Source organism: Manduca sexta, chromosome 7, assembly GCF_014839805.1.
Source record: "Manduca sexta isolate Smith_Timp_Sample1 chromosome 7, JHU_Msex_v1.0, whole genome shotgun sequence".
Classification (NCBI taxonomy): domain Eukaryota; kingdom Metazoa; phylum Arthropoda; class Insecta; order Lepidoptera; family Sphingidae; genus Manduca; species Manduca sexta.
In genome coordinates this window covers 5,491,709-5,514,676 of record NC_051121.1, presented here as the reverse complement: position 1 = coordinate 5,514,676, position 22,968 = coordinate 5,491,709, and the positions used below count along the sequence as shown (strand labels likewise).

At 36.5% G+C, this 22,968-nt stretch overlaps 1 protein-coding gene across 8 annotated transcripts in view; it reads left to right on the top strand.

The window, feature by feature from the left end:
* LOC115441411 (AF4/FMR2 family member 3-like) overlaps window positions 1–22,968 on the top strand; it is a 259,154-nt gene that overhangs the window by 137,879 nt on the left and 98,307 nt on the right. For all 8 annotated transcript variants that reach the window (XM_037447628.1, XM_037447626.1, XM_037447627.1 and 5 more), the window contains one exon: window positions 3,366–3,570. In XM_037447628.1, coding sequence (XP_037303525.1) covers window positions 3,366–3,570 — 205 coding nt within the window. The remainder of the gene's footprint in view (window positions 1–3,365; window positions 3,571–22,968) is intronic.

The following is a 22,968-nucleotide window of genomic DNA, read 5'->3' as shown; positions in this document are numbered from 1 at the left end:
TTACAAATAAATACTTTCGTATTTCTGACAATATTTTTATGTATTCATACGGTAGTGTGAAATCTCGCGCAATTTTGATGTCATTGACTAGGTATGTTCGATAGATTTATACTTAAAAATGCGAAAGTATGTATCTCTGTCTGTTAACATTCAAGGCTAAACCACTGAAGCGATTTTGATGATATTAGCTGTAGAGATAGTTCGAGAACTTGGGTAGGACATAGGCTAATTTTTATCCCGGAAAGTATATAGCAGGAGTTTTATTTCGGAAATATTTATTCAAACGAGCAAAATCTAGTTCTCCCATTAAAAAAATTAAAGAGAAATTTACTATATATGTAGTATAAAGCAATTATTTTCCGAATAACTAAACGACCCGTTTCGTCACATTTACATATTGTTAATTTTTAAAACCATAACTAAAACACTGAGTTAAAGACTTAACACAATCAACTTAATGACTTCCGCTGACTTTAGACTTGACGATAAGCGATCGCCAGTTCAGCAAATACATTTATCTCTCGAACTAACACTACGACGTCGCACGAGTGGCGGCCGCTTGAAAGACCACCGTCTCGGATCATCGTGTTTGGTCGAGTTATCTACGAAGGCGACTGAATGTGAAGTGTTATCGCGTGTAGCCAGCTTAGTTGGAGCTCTTCACGTTTTAGGACATGGGTAGTGGGACGTGTTTACAATGAGTGTTATTATGGTTATGTAGTTTTAATGTACACACTCACGCTTTTTATCCCCGAAGGGTTAGGTAGAGGCGCAATTGGTGCATCCATTTTCCGTCGTGCATATTCCTTCCCATGACGTTATACCGGGCAGAACTTTGAGACTCCAGGACTACTAAGCAGAAAAACCTAATATCACTCACTGCCCGACGCGGCGATCGTATCTGAGACCTCAGCACTGCAGCCGTACCGTACTTAACTACGCAACCGTTTTAATAATCTAGAGCATTATGAGATGGAAAATAACCTAATTATTAATAATGCTCAATTGATTGGTCAAAACTGAAGAAACTCGGGCACTCTAACCGACGACTTATAAATATGAAAGAATTATTTTAAACGAGTGTTCTTAACACCTGTATCAATAAGTGCGATTTGGCACGAAATTGTTCTCATTAATAGCTATCGTTATGCAGACCGACAAAATAACTTATCCTGTAGTTCGAGGACCAAAATACATCCTCGGCTTATTCCTAATAAAACCAAATCTTTTATTTGCATCCGAAGGATCATTCCTTATTTTAACACCAGTAGTGCCTGTTAACGGACAGTAGGCCGCTAACACGAGAGCGACTAAGTAGCCTCGACATTTAGTGGTTAAAAAAAAATCCAGTAACACAAGGCCACGTTTCATAACCCATCACGTGTCAACATTTAAATTCTCCCATTCACACTGTCAAGATATTACCTATGATCTCGACTTATTGCAGATAATTGTACTCTTAATTACTAGTATTCAACCAGTCACATTATATGTGTGTGTGCGTTCCATTGTGTGTTACATGTGTGAACGTAATTATGGGCTCCGTGTATCGGCATCGATAAATCTCGTACGAAACAGTACTAGTAGTAATAACTTTGCAGTGAAAGTGGATTGTATCACAAATAACAGTGGTGTGCGATTGGAACGCTCCGTTATTTATACATGTTTCTGTCAGTTGTTTTTTTCACGCTTTTGACACGTGTGTGGCTAGCTGTTAAGAGATTAGATATATTCTGATCATGAATCCGACGGCGTGATGGGTGGATGAGGCAGATGGACTGGAATAGAAATTGATTAATGTTACGGATATTTTTTTTATGAATCGTGATTTATAACATCATTTACTATGTTGTGTATGGAGAGTTATGACGTTTCAAGTTTTGCCTCTTTATGCAATATAACTGCTTTATGTAACGTAACAGGGTTCAATTCTCAATTGAGCTCGGCTAGTCACTCTGGCCATTGAATTATAATAATTGTAGAAACGTCAGTACAGATAAATAAAACTGTTATATAAAAATAAATTATTAGCATATAGTTATTGTAGACTAGAGAATTTTAAATCCTGCGCACAGTTTTCATGAACAAAATTTACTGCTAAATAAAACTTTCCACAAGTAAATGATAATCTAAAATGTAAATTTAATTTCATTACAATTGAAACGTGTACATGGTCATGAGATGCATCACAACATTGTGTCCGCAAGAAGTATCCGCGTATCTGAGTAAAATGTAAATTTCAGTTTAAATTATATTTATACGAAACTGTTCTGTGGTCATGGAATCACAAAATTATGTCCGCAACAAATATCCGCATAATGCGCTTGAAACATCGCGATGTGAATAAACACGCGCACTTGTCCGACGCCGATACGAACTCGGCTCGTTCTTCATTCGGTGTCATAATAAATTATTGTAGTGAAAACTCGTTCCATAGAACGTCAAGGACGCGACGAAACCCACAAACGTTCGCCACCAACTGTGCATACAATGCGCTAACGTGATTGCGCATTGAATGTGGTTTTTTCTCTTTGTTCTGTTGCTACATATTTTCTTTTTATGTGTTAGGGTTGGATTCGGATATATTAGAGATGTTGGTTGCGGATATTGGTATGTTTTACGATGTCTGATTATTTCCGAGATCACGGTGGATGTAGTTAGGTATATTTTTGTTACATTTCGGTTCATAAAATTAAAGATACAATTTAGTCATAATTCACACATCAACATATTATGACAACGGAATATAAGAACTTCAAGCACTTTAATCATATTTAGTTCGATGTACATCGTTGTCACGTTCCATATTATGATGGATGGTCAGTAGTTGGAATTATTGACAAATTAACTATCAGTAACTAGCGTCGAGTTAGAATGACGGGCCCGCTTGACGCGGACGCGCGGACGTCGCCAAACAATCGCCTTAACGAGTTAATCTAATAATTGTCGATCATGCACATGTAAACACGCCTTTATGGTTCGAACAGTTGATTTTGTGCTGTTATGTTGAGCTCCGATTAAACTGAATAAACAGAAATCACGTGTAATGGACTGGTTGTGTCGGTAAAGATCGCGTCAAATGTGATTTTGAATTACGCTGTGGGATCGATAGCTGTATGCCGGTAGACAATAATTTCTCTCGCTGCACCTCATGTGATGGAGATTGATTATCTTTATTCAAAGAGCATTTCACTCCTCACATTGACATATATACACATGGGTCGTATAGCTCTAGAGTTTAGACCCGTCGATAATTACGATCCAACTTTCCTGAGGGGTTAATTTTCCAACGGCTGTTTTATCATCTGCATATAGAGTATTTGTTGAGACAGCTGTTAACTGATGTGTTGTGTGTGTTGTTGCAGGTACGACAAGTGGGATCGTGACCGGGGCGGGGGCGGCGGTGCTGGCGGCGGCGCGGGCGGCGGCGCAGGCGCCAGCGGCGGCCCCTGGCCGGGCCGGGACCGCGAGCGCGACCGCGAAAGGGAGCGGCAAGCGCGCGCCAGCCAGATGTTTCACGCGCACGCCGCCGAGCCGGACGAGTCCTCGCTCTTCTCAGCGCCGTTTAGGGTTAGTACATTTTTGTTTCTGGAAAATTATTATATCTCCATCTATACTGTACCCGTCACAGTGACACGTGAGTGTCGCGTTCCGGATTCAGCCTGTTTCTATTTTATTTTATTCAAAAGGAACAGAAAACAGTTACACATTAAATAAGTAAAGGGTAAAATTACACATGTACTGCATTAATAAACATGTAACCAACAACACTGTTCACAGTTTAACAGAAAACTTTACAAAGAAGCAACAGACGTCTATAAGTCATAAGTATGAGAAAAGCTCAAGCCTGCGATATTCAGTTTAAAAATACATTAGTAAAAAAGTAAGTTATAAATAGATTTTTTTAAATTTTTTGCTTTGTAAATGAGAAAATATCAACACTGTGGAAATGCGTATTATAAATTTCGACGATTCGACGGGTAGGCGCACGAACCCCGGCATTGGTCCTGCATGCGTCCATGTGGAACAGCCTCGGCACGCGCACCTCCCGTCGCATAACAGTCCTAGGTACTATATAACATAACTTATTTGTTAAATCTATACAGTCAAATCTGTTATTGCATATACCATGTAGCATCATTGCAGTAATAAGCAAACGTCTGGATTGTAGAGTAAGCATCTTGTGTTGAATTAATAGCTGCTCATACGGGACATTTGATCGGAAGCATTTATAATTAATAGCGCGCATAAATTTTTTCTGGACTATTTCTAATCTATCATTATACTTGTCGTAGATGGGATTCCAGATCGGTACAGCATATTCTAGTTGTGATCTTATTAACGTTTTATATAGCAATAGAAAAGTAGAGGGACGAACGAAATCACGCGAGGATCGCATAACAAAACCAAACATCTTAAAAGCATTACTTACAATAATGTCAATGTGTTTATCAAAGTGCAAAGAGGAGTCCAGCGTAATTCCTAAATCACGAACAGAGTCTACTTTATTTAAGAGTATACCATTTAAGGAGTAGCTGAAATGGATTTTATTTTTATTTTTAGTAAAGGATATGGAATAACATTTGGGAAGACTAAGAAAAAGTTTGTTGTCACGGCAGTAATTGTTAAATAAATTGAGATCTTCTTGAAGAAGTAAGCAGTTGTATAGTTGTATAGTTTTACAAGCTTTATATATTTTTACATCATCAGCATACATTAAAAATTTCGAAGATATAAAACATTTTTTTATGTCGTTTACATATATATTAAATAGAAAAGGACCTAAAATAGATCCTTGAGGGACTCCTGACTTCTATATATCCGGATTCAACCAGGCCGGTATAATTATGCCGACCCGCGAGGGATAATAAACTTTTCTTGTTAGTCGAAGCTCTATCACTTACCAACAGGTGCAGTAGGGACCTTTTGCTATGCCTGTATAGAAGAAATAGAACCTATGGATTGGCTCACTCGGTGCTATCAACATTATTAAACGACTATCATCAACAATAGAGATGTGATCTTTGTTCTTAAGGAATGAGTCCGAGGTAAATTTTATATCCAACTAAACTATTATTGTACCGTGATGTTAGATTTATTGTGGTTTTTAGAAAATCTTTATCTCTTCCATTATGTAAGTAGTAATTTATGTCATTGGATAATTTACATTCTAAAGCCTGATTTCAATTACTAATCAGATGGTATTCACCACTGATGATTCCTAAAACTGCACTTTTTTCTTCCTTTAGTTACTAACAAGTATTTTCGCCCGCAAATAACATGATATTTTCAATATATTTTTTTTTTGTAAATCAAATTTTAAATGAGGTTACATATTATGTTACTTTTGTTAAGGCTGAATATTATTCATTTCATTATGCAACAAGTATTTTTTATTTGCCTGTGTAAATATATGTTTATAGGCGTCGATAAATGACATAGTTCCAATTGGAAACTTAACTCATACACATATGATATTAGGAAGTATTAATTACCATATTATTTAAATTTGCTAATTAAATTGAAATGAATTTTGAAATAACGTTGTTAGATAACACTTTGGAGATTTGAAGTAAAATTTACATTGACCGTGATAAAACATATTACCTAATCAATATTACGTTTTAATAATCATGATTAACATAGTTTTTTTTTGAAGCGCGTAATACCTTAAAAACCCAATTAAACACAATTTACAAAAATGAGTACTCTAAAGTTCCCATCGATGTAAGATAGGAAACGAACGAGAAAGGATAGAGGTCGAAATAATCCCGACTATCCACTAACTGCACTGTTGGTATTCGTTTATTAAAAAAGTTTCCCATTCAAGGTTGCTAGTTCAAAAAGGAACATTTCAAATTAAAACAAGTCCATATAATGGGAATTGTCCACTGCGCTAAATGAACGCGCGGTCCGCTTGGCAAATATAATGACTATTTTTACACGGACTCGTTAATTAACAAAAATAGAAGACGAATAGCAATATTTTGTTGTATTTTTATTTTATGGTTACAATATACAGTAAACTGTTTATAACGTTTCCAATTTATTACATAGTGAGTAAACGATAGTCGATAATCATAAAATTAGTAACACAAAACGGCTATATAGAATAGAATATAATGTTTTCAGATGATACTGATCGTGACTTTTTTTTGTTAAAGAAAAGATCGCTGTCAACAGGCCATCAATGCCAAATTGCCAAAGATTTAAATGATCAAAAGCCGTGAAAGTAACTCATGTCTTGTCGGATTGATAGACGGTGTATTATATTTAAAGTACCGTATAATTACCATTCTTTGATATAATAATTTATTAAAATGACAACGTAAGAGTGATTCGTCACTTTCAGATACTTACTATCATGATGATTTTAAGTATCTTGTGAAATCATTTTTATTTTAGTTTTCAAGTCGAAACGTACAAAAAAATCGCAACGCACTTTGCCAAATATGTAATCCACTTTAGCAGTGTTTACATACATTAGAAGTTCAGTCAATGTTTACGTTTTGGTAGGCGCGTGCCGTGTTTGTGTTCGTGCGTTACACACGACTCGTGCCGAAACAAATATCACTAAACTCGTATAGTATGTAAATGACACATATGTATATGGAACTTTATCGAACACGCGTCTACGTATCAGTCGATTTGATTCAATATTGCGGTTCGCTGACGATTGAGAGACTAATACAACCGTGTAACAAATTACCAAAGTTCGAAATAATACTTATTTTCGGATTTTATCGCGGTTTCTTATATTATAATTTTCTTCCGAAGTTTCAAAGACTTCGCAGCCTTCGTGGTCACGGGGCCGATCAAGATCGTCTGAAAAGTCAACGTTTCAATATTTACCTACATTTTGCAATTATATAATTTTTTTTAAAGTTTCATTTCGTTAGCATTGGCGTAAACATAAGAAATTATTAAACGATCAAATTTATTTAAAAGTTACGAAATGTCGTATCAGACATTTATTTGTAGAATGTTCAGCACTATCCACATGAAGTGATAAATTATTCCACTCCTTCCTTTATCTTTATTTTAACGTCTCAGGATTGCTCAACAGTTTAATTTAATAAAATATGGGAGAAAAACTATGTCGCTAATTTGACTCATGAGAGTTAAATACTTCAAACAAAAACCGCACTTAGATTGGCTAGAAAAAAACAATTACAACAGAAGAGTTTTTCTGAAACAACGCAATGAGAACACGGACCAGTCGCGAATTTGTTTGCAATGTTTTGGCAACAAGCCGCGTCGCGTGTTGCGACTCACGTGGCCTCAGCCGAGCGACATGCGTATAAAAACAACTTTGCATTCAAGTGTTTGTACGCGTGTTCGGTTAAGTGCTGTTATTGATGGGATTATGGTGTAAATTATATGATGTTCAAAAGTAAAAGGCGTAAAGTTTAAAATCAATAATCATCATTGAATCTCCGTTTAGTACAACCTGCACCTCATTGTTTGATAAATGCGCCTTAAAACATTATCTTTGTATGAATCTTCATTTTGGGTAAAGAAATTACATAATTACTCAAAGCCATTTTTTATATGTAGAGTTTGAAAAATTTTAATGCTTTCCACATTTTAATGATAATTAAAAAAAATTATGTTTCACGATTATTTACATTTACCACTGGTCTAATTATCATTTTTTTTCTGAAAAATAAAATCACTTAGTTATTTTACAAACGTAATTATGTGCTAAATGATACATACATTCAAAATATCACAAATCGATAAAGAGTTTTCGCCGTAACAAATATAGTTTGTAGATGCCGAAGTGAAGTTATAATGCTATAGGTTAATGCAAGAATCATGTAGGAACGTGGTCGACGTTAACTACGTAAGTTTTAATACTGAGTTGCACAAAACATGTACCGAGAAACCTACTAGTAAGATTCCCTTTGTCCCCTACCATTAGACTGTATCTAGAATATTTTCAAAATTAAGTATGACTTTGCTAAACATAAATTATAATTTGTTTTAATTCGTAAGGGTCAAAAAATAAACAAATGGCATCATAAAATTTAATATACTTTAAAAACACTTCTTATTAGTATTTGAGCCGATTTGAAATTATAAATTGAGTAAGGTTAGTAGAATGTGGCTTTTGTCAACATCCACGTTGCCAATTTAAACGCTAATCAATTTAACGAAGGCGGATAATTAACAACATAATATGACTTCATTGCTGCACTTAATGGTTAGTGTGATACAGTCCAAATATAGCGTCGAGTCTCTTCACTTGTTATTAGAGTCTAGTATTATCTCACAATGGACTGCAACACTCAAGTTTGTGTCCCCGGACCGCACAAATAGCGTGATCGCCCGCACTCAATGTGGACAACACGTGTTTTATGGCGACTGCCTCGTGTTTCTGATGCCCTGGTACATAAAATACATATACATACATTTGATTTTAATAAAACAAGTGCACATAATTTGCTATAGATATGAATTATAATACATTACTAATAAAGTATATGTTAATAAAATATGTAAAATCAACTCTTATATTATTATTTTCGAAAAATAATCTTTTCCTAAAGCTGTTTCAACATCATGCTTTGCGGGGAAAACCCATCGCATATGTGCGTTTAAAATTAATTTCGAGAATAAACTGATTGTGCAATGCGGCGGAATCTTCTGATACCTTCAGATTTTTTCTACTAAGACTGCCATAACGAAATACCCACGTGCATTATTTTTTTACCTTATACCTAAATTTCCTTGTTTATCTATAAATTCTAAAGATTAAAGTGAACTCTGGTTTGCCCACCGTAGTGATGGCGGTAGTAACGACTCGAGGCACGCAAATTGTTGCGAAACGATTCCAAATTGTTTTAATGCTCACGCCACTATCGAGATAAACGTTCTGTCCCACTGTGGACCGCTCTACTGGGAATTTTGTACATATAATCAGAAGTAATAGTGACTATAATGCAGAGATTGTTTTTTTATTATTATCATAAATGGTAACTACAATTAATATTATAGTCATTTTAGAGTAAATAGATGGTTAAAGAAATATATATCCGAGATATCTTTGAAAAGATTTTGTGATGAACTAAGCCTAAACTCTCTCAGTAGTAGAGGAGACCCGTAGCCAGCAGTAAGCAGTATAATATAATGCATGGCTGTTATTATTTATTATAAAAGATATAGAGTAATGTAGATAGTTATTAACTACATATTTGGCCTCTATCGTCAACTTATATGAGTAGATTAAATCTCATGCCACTCTAATATAGCAATCCACACTATAAAATTATAGTATCGTTAGCACGTTAAGTAAGTATATAATTTGACACTTAATGCACATCCGGGTATTTCGGGCCAGCATACGAATTATGATGGTGATAAATCTGGTCGGGTCTCTCCGTTTTAGGATGTAAACTTTTTGACGATTCACTAAGTATAATCTTAGTTTTGAAACTCCGTATTAAAGGAAAGTATATCTTATAGTTTAGTTAGCGAAATAGTTTTGTCGAATAAGAGAATGTAGGTTATAGATGTGACACTAGCATTTATGCCATGGTTAATATCAGCCACGATACGTATTATTTTCTTAAGATTTAGGTTTTTGTGGGGGTTCAGTCTTTCGTTGTATCTCATTATGGCATCATGGGTATTTGTGGCAGACTGGTCATGTCACCTTTTAGATTACCTGATTCATATTGTATTATCCTTTTTTATATATTAAACGTGATAATATTATATGCTTTTTAAATTAAATAAGTTTAAGAGGTATTAAAATACTATAAAGTAAAGCTTGTGCAACTTTCACTCGAAAATGCCAATTTACGTCGTATCCCTCACTTCCAATTCGTTATAAAGCGGCCAGGTTTGAAACGTCACTTCTAATAATTTAAAATGTATGCAAAACTCAAACGCTGAACACACACGAGGCGACTCTTTAAAAACGTTAGGTTATCTCCGACCGCTGCAGCGACGCGACCCACTTTGCCAGCTTGGTGCATAAAAACAAATACAAGTGTAATTGGAGCTACCCCGTCCCCCGCGTGATGACGCGCGCCAGATGTTAGAGGGGGAGAGTTCCTAAATGGACGGACGAATGAAACTAGTCGCCAGTGTACGATGCATATGTCTGAATAAAGCTATGGGTTCACGAGGGAATATTTGATGCGTAAAATGTTGCCAAGCATGTTGGTCAAAGATAAAGATCAGCATAGAAATAATGCTTAGTTATTATCTTAAACCTTATGTAAAGAACAATATAGTGCAAAGAAATTGCGATCAATAAGAGACGTATCATACCTCGGTGCCACCAGAATTACCTGTGTTACTGGATGGAAACCGGATCCTCGGAAAGAGTCGGTGTGATGAATATTTCACCATGTGTGCGATCGATTATTACTCCATTACGAAATATATCCAGTCCCGCGCCTGTCTAACCTGCCACATACAAGAAGATTCTTGTCATGTACTGCTTGATCGTGCAAGTTCGCGCGTTTGATGTTGTACTGCATTGTTACCTGGTGAATACACAGCTTTATGTCGGTAATTATGAACTATAACGTTAAAAGCTGCGCTCTTAACGATCATTTGTGTTTATTTAATTGTTTAATGATGGATATGTTTTCGCTTTCCACCGCGTTCCATGTAGATATGTTTCGATGTACATCGTTCTGAGTTCTTGGTACCTGTTAAGGATAAGTAAACAATATTTCACAATATGCGTATTTCTGTATAATTGGCTAACATTACGGAATCTTTTCATACATTATCCGAATTTAAGACTTATAACGTCTAATGCTGAGTTCAATTTTCAATGCGCATAATAATGATAACGATCAAATCAAGATAAGTTTGTATGTAGGTTAAGATTATTAATGTAGGCCACAAACAAATCTTAATCAACCTATTCATTCAATTTTGAAAATGTACCAGGAGTACGTATTAAATTAATCTAATACGTTCCGAGAACTAGATATGTGAACACCGTCAAGGTCCGTCAGTGATAATGTTGTATATCTGTGTCGTCTTGTCAAGGTCGAATGCGTGTGTGGATTAACTTATGGAGACGTATAGATATTGTTAGGAAATTAAGCGATTTTGATTAATAAAAGTAAATATAACTGACTGCAGGAACACTTTCATTAATATAGATATATTGCAGTATATAGTTGAATGGGAGGCCCATTGTTGGTGCAATGATTGTTTGTGTCATGTAAGATTTTTTGTTTTTAATTTTTTAATCTTGTTCCAATAATAAACTTCATTCTTTCTATCTAATATTTCACTAACTAACCTACTTAAACGTCTTGCCAATGTCGGTCTGTCAAACGCTCAGTGTTTTTATAGCAAAAAGTGTCACAAATACCCTCATAGAAATAGTTTTATTCTAACAATATAGTACTATTATAGTATTAATAAATCACGCACATTTCTGTAACCGTCTCTATCACCGGGTGATGAAAAATCTGCTACAAGTATATTTCGTTAGGTGTTAAAACTCCAAGATGGCGTAGCTTAATAGCTACAGGGTTTATTGTGGTAAACAGCCGAAATGACTTATTGATTTTTATTATATTAGTATTGAATTAAATCGTGACTCAATTTTATTTACAACCTACATAACCGCATCGGAACAAATAGATTTAAACTGAAATTAAGTACTCAAACTCACGTACGAGTTCAGGACTTCGTCGGTAACACAAACTATTATTAAATGACTGGATTATTTCTTATTAAGGAGGTAGGTTCCATTCTAATGAGCAGTCTAAAATTAAATGCAGACAGCACCAATGTTACTTTAAATTTATTTAAAGTACTAAGGAATGTATTAGAGACCTTGCTCAAAGTCAGCTGTTTTATGAGATAGAGCTTATGTTTCCACATTTCTTCTTAAGGTTAAAACTATTACGTTTATGCAAATACAGATAGTGCTTATCGAGGTCGACCTTAGCAGCAAGGTGAAGGTCATAAAAAATGCTTATTCGTTAAACAGCTTCTACATGACAAGTGCTACTCAAAAAGCCATCCTAATAAGCGGTAATAAGGAGTATAATAGTTCTGTTCTTGATAAACCAGAAACACGATTTCCTTGCTATACATTAAGAATTATAGTGTCACCATCGTCATGCTTTTTAAATGATAGAACGTGGTACTTGGTGGATACAAGACACATGCCCCGTCTCAATCAATTTTTTTTTATTGCTTTGAATCACGAGACGAGCTTGCTGTTCGCTTGGTGGTAAGCGATACGACCGCATATAAACAGTAGAAACACCATCCAACACCTTGAATTACAAAGTATTGTTTGGTATTCCACTGCGCTCACCATCCTGAGACATGAGATGTTAAATCTTATTATGTCCAGTAGTTAATTGGCTACAATGTAGTAGTACAGTAAGGGAGTAGTGCCACTAACAATTAAGTAATTTAGTCCATACTAGTCATTTTTCGTAGGCGGGTATGCTCTTTCCTCATTCTTCCCGGTTTTGTTCCCCAGTTATACTGTAGCCTCTACCTACTGCTAGTAGTTATCAGTCTACTTTAATGATGGTGGAATGTGAAGTTGGAGGCAAGCCACAATTAAACATCTTGATGAGCTCGGAAGTTGGACCACTTTCGTTAATCACTCTTAATTAAGATACCATATCTCGAATGATTAATAGATCATCAGTAAAGTGTAAACGAAAGACAAGAGATATAAGTATATATCATAATAAAATAATATATGGAATACCCTGTAAATGGTATACCAAACAGAGTACATCCAGCTATAGGCTTTAATCTCATGCCTGTCTCCATGTGTTGAGGTTATCATTTGGCTATATAAGAATCATTACCTGTCTTTATATATGTATTAACAACATTGTCACGTAAAGGAGCACTGTTGTCATAATCAAAGGTCGCGTAAACACAATGCCGGTTTACAAATCAGGTTTTTAGGGTTCTTTAACTCAAAAAAGAATATCTATAGAATCACTTTGTTGTCCGTCTATCTGTTTGTCTACCAAAACCCTTTGTTTTAAGAACGCGTAGAGGTATCAAATTGAAATTAATATCATTCTGTAGCTATGGTCTCTTTCAGCTATAAAAAAATTAAACTTGTAAGACAACGCGATCTAATACTATAACTGTCTACGCATATTTTGCGATTTCACAAGGGAATAAAAACGTATAGAGACCCGTTGACCTAGAATCATGAAATTTCTTATAGTGTAATGTCTTCCAGTACATGTAAAGGAAAAATCTGTACCGTAAATATGTACTTTAACAACGAAAAAAAGATAGTTTGTCCGGAACCCTCGGTGTGCGAGACAAACTCACACTTGCCCGTTATTTTATGCAAATTTTTCTCCTTACATTTGTGTATTGAACACACAAGTCTTGCAAATGTTTGTCGGAAACAGTGCAAATTTAATGTTCATGTGACAAAATATGAAGTGTGGGAAGTCCCGTTATTGCACTAAATTTTGATGATGAAACGATATATTGTATTTTTGTTGATTTAGAACAATGATTTTATATTTCTTTCCCGCTTTAGTCGTGTTTCAGACCAATAGTCTTCCAGATTCGAGGAACAGAAGATAATTTTCGCGGTATATTTTTTTTTCTTTCGCAGGAATCTCTGGAATGTTTGTTTGCTTACGTTACTTTACCATTTCCTACTGTCTAAACGATCGTTTTAAATAACAAGTCTCATTCTGAGAATAGAGAGTTGATTAAAAGCCCAACGTAATAATTAAAATTGGACAACAAACCCCCGTCCATCATTACCATTTTGTCGATATCAACAAAAAAAGTCACCGACTTGCAATTCCAAAAGCGCAGACACGTGATTTTATTTTTTCGGTAAATCGAGTTATTTTTTTAAGTGTTTGTCGTTCGTACAAGTGGGGGGTTAAAAGTCAATGCCATCGACGATATCCGACGCTTTGGCACCGTTTGAATATTAATTTAAATTTGCATGAATAATTAAAGAGCTTATGCCGCGACCCTTATTCGTGATATAATCTGTATCGAATAATGACAGCGATTTCTAATCTTTTTTTTTTCGACTTTTTGTAATAAAAATTCGATCAGATTTTTGCGCGGTAATTTCGAACGAGTTACCATTAGCTGTTTTAATCTCTTTGGTAATTTTAATTCGATTTGACGTGTGATTAGGAGCTATAACGGCATGTAAACGATTATAGTTAGCAGATTTCCTTTTTCTTCCGATTACCCATGGTGAAGTTTCCGGTGTGATATTCAACATGCGTGGCATATAAAATGCTCTCTGATGGACAATTTTAGAAGTAAAATACAAAATAAATATTTAAATATACGCATTGGTCACAGATTACCAACTCGGACACAAATCTAAGAAAAACAAACTACACCGTGACCTTCTTAACATAAAAAAAAAAAACAACGAATCCATCGCACCTCAGTTTGTTAATTAAAAACCTTTTAATTCAGCAAGGCCGTTTGAAAATACGCGTGTACGATAAGCCAGGAGTCGGTTTACAATTTGTGGACGCGGGTACAATGCCAGCAAAATACAAATACAGTTTAACGTAGCTCTAGAAGCGGCGTCTAGACGTCCTCATTACTGGTCCCCGCCCGTCCCCCAGAACGCCTCCTGAACGGTCCCCGAACGCCCCCTCGTGCGGCCACCGCGGCCCCCGCGGGCCAGAACGCTCCGCACCGAAATGTGTATTAAAAATATGCCTTTTTAAATACTGCACGTGTATTGTTTACTTTTATTGTTAACCGGTTTGGTATATTGACTTTGTTAAGGTTCGGTCGGAACTTTGGCGTCTGTTGTGGCTAGAAGTTTGATTTATAGCTTTTGAATTATAACTTATTTATATAAATAAACTTTAAAAATTATAGTCATATGCGCTTAATATTTTTTAGAAATCCTTCTGAAGCTTTGATTGTCTAATTTCGTAATATCCCTATTGTAACTTGTATGTATCGTAAAAAAAAAACGTTACTTATTTTATATCACCTCACAATCATTCATAATCATCATGATGTAAATATTTTATATAAGTTTTTACTGTAAGACTTCAGTAGAGACTCTTCGTAGTATTAGTAAGTTTGCGAAGACAGTTGTCTTAGCGCGATAGATAATATGCATTACCGTCCTACACGGAAAGGAAAGGGAAGTTTATAATTTGATAAGTAATGAGAGAGAGATATGTTTATACTTTCCTTGACAATATATTATAACAAAAGTTATCGCTATTAAAAAGTTTTCAATCTTCGATTTAAATAATTAGTTGACAAATCAACTAAACCCTACATCAATATTTTATGACAGTAGCACTAAACATTCCTGGATGGAATAGATCGCGCTCTACTATTCATTCAACCCGTTTAAATATGTTGCCGTGGCTGTCTAATTATGTATTCATTGGCTGGGGATTTGTCTAACCGACGGATTGACAGCGATTTGTTATAAACGATCCCTCGTTCACATTTTGGTCGTATTAGTTTAAGGTATAAATTCTAGAAGTGATCTTAATAAAGTTAGTAATATGGCGTCATTGACTAATACAATGCATAGTCTAAAACGACGACTGAATCGTGATTTTTTACAGAAGCTCATTGCCAAGCGTACGTAAGCACCCAGAATTTTGTTTTTAAATTAATGCTCTAAACAGATACTATGTAGTTATTGATGGAAACCCAACTGAGCCAATGTTTAAACATACATAATATTAAAAAACATTTTGAGAAAGGAAAAGGTGTAAATCGTGACGTGATGTGAAAAAATCCAATGACGTCAGTCAATACTTAGTAAAATGTTGTTTCCCAGTATTCTCAAGTGTTTTCAATACATTACCTGCCAGATAATTGTTTTTTTTTTCCACAGGAAAGACAATATTTCATACCAAAAACGTTCCAAGTTACTTGAAATTTTGACAGTCGCATTAATGTAACAGACCGCTGTCCACAACGTGGGCGACAATTTATTACTATAAGACAAGTACCGACTACAGTTTAAGCGTATTTTGATAATTTTTCCTATGGCAACGTAAAGATTCTAAATATTTTTTCACTATCCACAATTCACATTTTTTCGTTTAACATGTAAGTCAACTCGCAAATAATTTTATTTTAATAACAAAACATAACATGAATCTCGTTAAGTCAAAAATACTCCTTACTGGCAAAACTCGCGAACAATCGTCGAGTTAAAAACTGAAAAAAAAAAAAAAAGCTCAAATCGCGTCATGTTTTACAGCGAGCAGTGACGTTTATAACAAACGACCCGCGCGACTGATGGCGTAGCGAGCGTCGAAAATTGCCGCCATTCCACCAACACGGCTTCCACTCGCGACCTCTTTCTGATATTGAAAAATTAGTTTGCACCCGTCGACACCCGTCGATTCGGGTCGGCTGCCCGTCATGCACGATAATTTTATAGTGGTACAATGATAGGTTGTGGGTCATTAGTCGCGTCGACATTTTTGTCCTGATGTGAATGGGTTAAATTGAATCTGGTGGTTCCAAGACGAATTACATGTAGACTGCGGTCGGTAATGTTACCATAGGTTTGAAATAACTTGTACCTTTTGAAAATAGCCAAGGTTTTGTATTGAATTAAGTGGTTTGTGAACTGTGACGATGGTCTATTATCAGAGAACTCGTTTTGCTGTTCTATTTATATAAAATAACTAGCTTTTGCTCGCGGCTCCGCCCGCGTTATAAAGTTTTTCAAGCTAAAGTTTTCCGTTATAAAAATAGTAGTTTCCCGGGAGCCTATGTTCTTCCCAGGGTCTCAAACTGTCTCCATACCAAATTTCATCTTAATACGTTGGGTAGTTTTTGAGTTTAACACGTAACAGACAGATGCAGCGGGGGACTTTGTTATATTATTTAGAACTTTTTAAGTGAAACAATCCCGTCATACATCATTGTTGCATAACTTTAACCGTTTACGCAGCGCAGGCAACGGAAGCTCTCAAAACTCATAATTTTCCCCGTTTTTGCAACATGTTTCATTACTGCTCCGCTCCTATTGGTCATAGCGTGATGATATATAGCCTATAGCACTCCAGGAACAAAGGGCTATCCAACACATAAAGATTTTTTCAGTTCAAACCGGTAGTTCCTGAGATTAGCCATTACTGCTCCGCTCTTATTGGTCATAGCGTGATGATATATAGCTTATAGCGGTCCACAAATAAAGGGCTATCCAACACAAAACGAATTTTTTGGTTGAAACCGGTAGTTCCTAAGATTAGCCATTACTGTTCCGCTCCTATTGGTCATAGCGTGATGATATATAACTTTGAGCACTCCACAAACAAAGGACTATTCAACACAAAAATATGTTTTCAGTTCGAATCGGTAGTTCCTGAGATTAGCCATTACTGCTCCGCTCCTATTGGGTATAGCGTGATGATATATAGCCTATAGCACTCCACGAACAAAGGGCTATCCAACGCAAAAATAATTTTTCAGTTTGGACCGGTAGTTCCTGAGATTAGCCATTACTGCCCCGCTCCTATTGGGTATAGCGTGATGATATATAGCCTATAGCACTCCACGAACAAAGGGCTATCCAACGCAAAAAGAATTTTTCAGTTTGGACCGGTAGTTCCTGAGATTAGCCATTACTGCCCCGCTCCTATTGGGTATAGCGTGATGATATATAGCCTATAGCACTCCACGAACAAAGGGCTATCCAACGTAAAAAGAATTTTTCGGTTTGGACCGGTAGTTCCTGAGATTAGCGCGTTCAAACAAACAAACAAACAAACAAACAAACAAACTCTTCAGCTTTATATAATAGTATAGATAATATAAAACATTCCCATGAAAATATCAATCTTTTTTAGAAAATTCCAGACTATTAAATACTGGAATTGTCCGCCAAACACACAGACGTGTGGCGACTCACGTGGCGTTATTTATATCAGGTGCCAAACGATCTGCGCCTATTTGCGCTCCCTCCCCCTTCCTCCCCGCAACTGTGAGATGCCTTCAACCTGACACTGGCAATACATATATTACAGTATATCTAACAAGGTGTTGACTTTCTGGGGCCTTAGTCTCTATCCCGCACGTTATTTTAACAGTGCGTAACAAGCATGCAACACAACGCATCATGTTTAGGACTATAGAAATTTGGCTTACAGAATACCATTCCACACACATTTCTCGAAGATAACATGACACGGCCGCGTTACGCGTTTACACTACCATACAGAATAAGGGCCCTGAAGTCATTAATTCCCGTTGAAAACAAGCAGATTGCTGGTGGCGAGTACAATTATTGATTACACGAGTTTTGTACGACCTTTGTATATCTACTCATAGTTTTGAACGGGCCGACATAATTGTGTCGACTGGCGAGGGTAATCATCTCTCGTTAGGGCCATTTTCTGGTTCCTACTCCGCTTACCATCAGATGCAATGGGGTCACTTTGTGGATGTATAAAAAATACATTAAGTAATGCATTATGGAGCTGCCAAATCTGACCGCAATATAATGTGACTAGCTTTTGCCCGCGGCTCCGCCCGCGTTACAAAGTTTTTCAGGCTAAAGTTTTCCGTTATAAAAGTAGTCGTTTCCCGGGAGCCTCTCAAACTGTCTCCATACCAAATTTCATCTTAATACGTTGGGTAGTTTTTGAGTTTAACACGTTCAGGCAGACAGATGCAGCGGGGGACTTTGTTTTATAATATATTTTTTAGAACTTTTTAAGAGGAATAATCCCGTCATACATCATTGTTGCATAACTTTAATCGTTTACGCAGCGCACGCAACGGAAGCTCTCAAAACTAATAATTTTTCCCCGTTTTTGCAACATGTTTCATTACTGCTCCGCTCCGATTGGTCATAGCGTGATGATATATAGCCTATAGCACTCCAGGAACAAAGGGCTATCCAACACAAAAAAGATTTTTTTCAGTTCAAACACGGTAGTTCCTGAGATTAGCCATTACTGCTCCGCTCCTATTAGTCATAGCGTGATGATATATAGCCTATAGCACTCCAGGAACAAAGTGCTATCCAACACAAAAATATTTTTTTCAGTTCGATCTGATAGTTCCTGAGATTAGCCATTACTGCTCCGCTCCTATTGGTCATAGCGTGATGATATATACCCCATAGTACTCCACGAACAAAGAACTATCCAACACAAAATTTTTTTTTCAGTTAGAACCGGTAGTTCCTGAGATTAGCCATTACTGCTCCGCTCCTATTGGTCATAGCGTGATGATATATAGCCTATAGCACTACACTAATAAAGAGCTATCCAACACAAAAAGAATTTTTCAGTTCGAACCGGTAGTTCCTGAGATTAGTCATTACTGCTCCGCTCCTATTGGTCATAGCGTGATGATATATAGCCTATAGCACTCCACGAACAAAGGGCTATCCAACACAAAAGAATTTTTCAGTTTGGATCGGTAGTTCCTGAGATTAGCCATTACTGCCCCGCTCCTATTGGGTATAGCGTGATGATATATAGCCTATAGCACTCCACGAACAAAGGGCTATCCAACGCAAAAAGAATTTTTCAATTTGGACTGGTAGTTCCTGAGATTAGCGCGTTCAAACAAACAAACAAACAAACAAACAAACAAACAAACAAACTCTTCAGCTTTATATAATAGTATAGATTGCTGTTCAAATTACCCGAATGAGAAACACTCGACTTGTAAGCGGACTACTATATTTTATATCCCTATTACATTGTTAGCATCTAGGCGTAGGTGTCTTCCAGATAAAAGCTCGGAATAATGCTCATAACTTTTAATAAGTTCTTTGAAAATTATCGAATAACTTAATAATACCAGTGATAATTTTAAATCTGTCATCAATAGCATATAGATTACCATGTCGTCTAATATTCATCCCTTAATACGTACTTATTCCGCGACCGTGCCGCGCCCTCCGTCGTCGCCACCCTTCGCGTGAACCCGCGGCCGTTGACTCTCCCAAAAACCGACGACACCAAGTATGTAGTCAGGTAGATACGCACTTGCTTATATACAGAGCTTATAGATATTCTATGGATGAAATATCGTAGTCTAAAGGGTATTCGAGATTTTTTGTATTCAGAATATAGCTAATATGTTTTAGAAAGTTTAGTCTCGCTTCGTGAAATTGAATCTTGATCGTAGAGTTCGTAGAGTCCATTCATACCATCAATTGTGCAGTGCAATTCATCCAACAAAAAATCTTCCATTTCCCCGTAGACGTCTTAATCCAAATCTGTCATACCGGGCATCCCTTTGTGCGCTGTCACTGCCTGTGTTACTTTTGTGACGCTGTATTTTCATAGAACATTTCGTAGAACTAGACCGCTAGATAGACTTAGTAGCTACGATGAAAAAATCCCTAGTACTTTATTAGAGTGTTATTTGAAAAGCTCTTATTTGAGTAATTCCTAGTATCGTTAGTGCATAACACGAGATTACTGGAAATTTTGATACGCGAATGTCGACGTGATGTGTAATTTCATTGTAAAAAATTTCAAAGGATATTTCTTTGAAATGTAAGCCATGTTTGTTTGAAAAGATGTTTGATGAGACAGTTTCTTTAAGATACTTTTTGGTAGTAAACATAGAAGGACAGAGACTTCGTGGAAGCGAAGCATCTAAAGCAGAATTTAAATATATATTTTCGAAAGACTCCGCGAATGAAATTATTATTTCCATCGGCAGCAAGTGTGTACTCTGTTGTCTTCCCTAAAGATTCCCACATACATTTGTCGGAAGCGGCCCGACTCACTTCCTTTAATCACGTCATCTATGTTTGTTCGAATCAAATACTGACTATTATTTAGTAAATAGGATCACCTAAAATCAAGCGAGGATTCGTTCCGATCGAATATTCGGTATAGCCGCGCGGGCATCCCGCCGGGCCGGGACGCGTCGGTGATTCGTTCGCTAATCCGAATTGGTTAATTGACCCCGTTCTGCCGTTCGTTATAAAATGATGACGTACTAGATTGTTTTGTACTTGTTTTTTAATTTACTGATTAGTCGTTACGGTTGTGTATAAAATTAAATATTTGATATTACATCACAGTTTAAAGTATTTAGCTTTCAAGTAATGTATATTGGTTACAAGATGCTAAGAGTTTTAGGTAGTGATATTGGGGAACTCAGTAGAATATGTAGTACTAAGATAGAAGGTTTTTAATATAATCATTAAAGCTAACGTAATGTAAAAAAGGGACATGTCTTAGCAATTGACTTAGTGTTAGGTTATGTCATTCCCATATATTTTATCTCTTCTCTTAGAGTTAACAATTCTAGAAAAGTATTCATGGCTGTGGCACTTAATTGTGTACGCTTTTACGCAACTTGGTCTAGTAGTTGCTCTTTTATCGATACTTATATTCTTGAATCATCTTATAATTGACTTATTATAATAAAAAATAAAACATTGTATACGTAAATTTATGTAATCTTAGAACGAACTGTCATAAGATTAATATTATTCATAGGAATATAAACATTCACGTAATACACAAGTGAGGTCATACATTAATAGACGAATACGGGTTCATAAATTAGTCAAGATATAAGATACGTCAAGGTCGGCCCGATGGACCCCGGTCGCAAGACGAAATAATATATGAACAGTACTAGCTTACTGGAGCGCCATCCATTCGTAAACTTACGTCATTCGTGTACGAGTGTTTCGTTAGGGTTGACACTTGACGAACGGTTCAGTGCCTCGATTTGAGTTTTGGTATTTGTCTCGAGAGTAGTAGTTTAGAGCTAATGTGTTACCTGTGTCTCGCGCCAAGAGTCTTATGTCCATTAGTTCTCTTGAGTAATGTGTAGTCTGAACGTCTAATGGTGTATCGCACAGGTGATAGCGAAGTATCTCTTGTGTTCGTTAAGTATTTGTTGCTATTGCCAGATCGGACTGCAAGTTGCGTTTGTAAATGACAATGTTCTATCTTTTTAGCTAGACTAAAGTAATATGCTCCGTCCACTAGTTCTTCTATCACTTGGAAAATTACTATGAAAACAACAGGACCCACCTCTGGTTATACAGATTGACAATAGCTTCATTATATATTATTCTAGCAACCCTATCCCCTTGATGCTAGATTATAGATGTGTATGTTCGTGCGTCACATTTCCCAGAGGCCGTTATTAGTCTTAAAACGTCAAGGTGTGTTCCGCGAAAATTGAGAATTGGCGACCGTTAGTTGTTAGCTTACCGATAATTTGTACGATTTGCTCGGATTAGGTGAAACATTACAAACTGGCCCCTATTTCGCAGCTATAAAGTATTTAATTGTAGCAAAAAACTTAAGGGATTTCGATTGCGAATAACTTGTACTGTCTAGAGTTTCTTAGTCATCCGAGGCGTCTAGACGGATTAATCATGCAGCGCAAAGCGAACCGCTGACGATACGCAGTACGCACCCGAGTCGTTTTGTAGCAATAATGTTAATTGAGTAATAGTCTTTTCTATTGTTTATGGACGATGACTACATCAAATGCAATGACATGTGTATGAATCTTTATACTTTGCTATTACATATAATTCATATGCCAATTTTAAGGGTTTCTTGCTCATGGTCATTAAATATGGCACCGCTAATACCATACGACTTATTAAAGTAATTTCACCCACTAAGACCTACGTAACTCAAAATCAATCACATGTAAAGTTGTCTTGGGAAACAGACGTAGCGTGAACATTTGTAAGCGTTAGGCGGCGTGCACAACCAGCGGACGACTCGCGGCGGGCGGCGGGCGTCCTTTCGACCGGGCGGGCGCTCGCGGGCGGCGCGGCGGTTCGCGCGGCCGTTGACTCCGCGCGCGACACGTACGCGATTTATTGGGCCTGCGTATCTGAATTATATGCGGACTTGTTGTGCTATTATTTAAGAGGGTTTAGGGGGAGTGGAAATGGATTTTTATGTGATGTATGGACAATAACTAAGAAGGTATCTCGTAAAATTACCAACATGTAGTATACAATATTGGCAATACTACTTTTTAATTTAATCA